Here is a 1316-nt window from a genome sequence, read left to right on the forward strand (position 1 = left end):
TCCTTCCACCTCCATTTATATCATATCATCGGTTCTCTTTCTGGTTCAGTCCCTCAACAAAAGACATAATACTATTTCTTTCAACTTATAGAAATATATAAATAAACCCTCTCTTGACCCAAATTTCCCCAGCAATCACTCCATTACTGTATATATTTCTCTATACCACATCACAACAAAATTCTTAAAGGAATTGTCTGTATTTGCTGTCTCCAATTCCTCTCTTCCTACTACTTATTAAGCCAACTCCAATCAGACTTTTGCCTCACCACTCCACTGAAACTACTTGTCAAGTTTACTACTGGCCTCCATTGGATTTACTGCTAAATCCAATGTTCAATTCTCAGTACTCATCTTATTTGACAAAACAACAAAATATAATATAGTTGATCTTTCCCTATTTCTTTTTTTTTTTGGCTGCTGGCTGTTAAAGGCATCCGAACCCTTGACCTTGGTAGATCTTTCCCTATTTCTTGTAACACTTTCTTCACTTGGTTTCCAGGATGCTACTCTGTCTAGGTCTTCCTCCCCACCTAAAGGCTGTCTAGAAACCACAGAAGTGTGCAGGTAATGATGAATTTAGAAAATGAGTATTGATTCATTCTACAAGGAGGCTAAGGTGAAGGCTACAATACGAAATTTAACCATGCTAATGGTTATTATGTTTAAGTTTCTTTGTCTTTCATATATCTAGGGACAATCCACCTTATGGTTTTCACTGTGTATCACTCCTGTATCCACCTCTCCTGAATGGCACTTGTAAATTATAGGTTCTCAAAACATATTTCTTGAAAAAAGGAATTTGACTTTGAATAAATTACCAGCATGGGATTTACTTACATATTTCCCCTGAAAACCTTGTTTAGAAACTGTTCCTCACCTTCTACTATTGGCATGAATATTATTTATTGAATGATTAAATCAATATAAATGTATTCTACTCACAAAAATTCCCCATAAAGCACATCCTGTTTTGTAAGTTAATGGTTCATACGTCCCAAAGACTCCTTTAATTTGTCCTATATACAAAATCAATAGGAAATACCACATGAAAACACTAAAGATGCCAATCATAATCTGGATAGCCTGTGAGAAGAGAATGATATTAGTACTGAAATAACATAATTTATTATATAAATCCAATAACTGTTAACTGCAACAAACATTTAGCATCTTTACAAAAGATGAAGGTAAAATAGCAATGCACTTAACTATGTATTTCCTGGATTGGTTATCCCAGAAAGAACACCCAAATCAGGAAAGACTGAGGTTTACCAAATAGGAATCAGCCATACTTGGAGCAACAGACTGTTCAT

At 34.7% G+C, this 1316-nt stretch overlaps 1 protein-coding gene across 1 annotated transcript; it reads right to left on the reverse strand.

Annotated features, from left to right (window-relative positions):
* Nucleotides 1-945: 945 nt before the first annotated feature.
* On the reverse strand, nucleotides 946-1074 carry LOC103583397 (membrane-spanning 4-domains subfamily A member 13-like; the record flags this gene model as incomplete). Its single annotated transcript, XM_008564721.1, has 1 exon — nucleotides 946-1074. A coding segment is annotated over exon 1 (129 nt), but the record flags the coding sequence as incomplete, so codon positions are not given.
* Nucleotides 1075-1316: the final 242 nt, after the last annotated feature.

Source organism: Galeopterus variegatus, unplaced genomic scaffold (genome assembly GCF_000696425.1).
Source record: "Galeopterus variegatus unplaced genomic scaffold, G_variegatus-3.0.2 Scaffold22630, whole genome shotgun sequence".
In the NCBI taxonomy this organism is placed as follows: domain Eukaryota; kingdom Metazoa; phylum Chordata; class Mammalia; order Dermoptera; family Cynocephalidae; genus Galeopterus; species Galeopterus variegatus.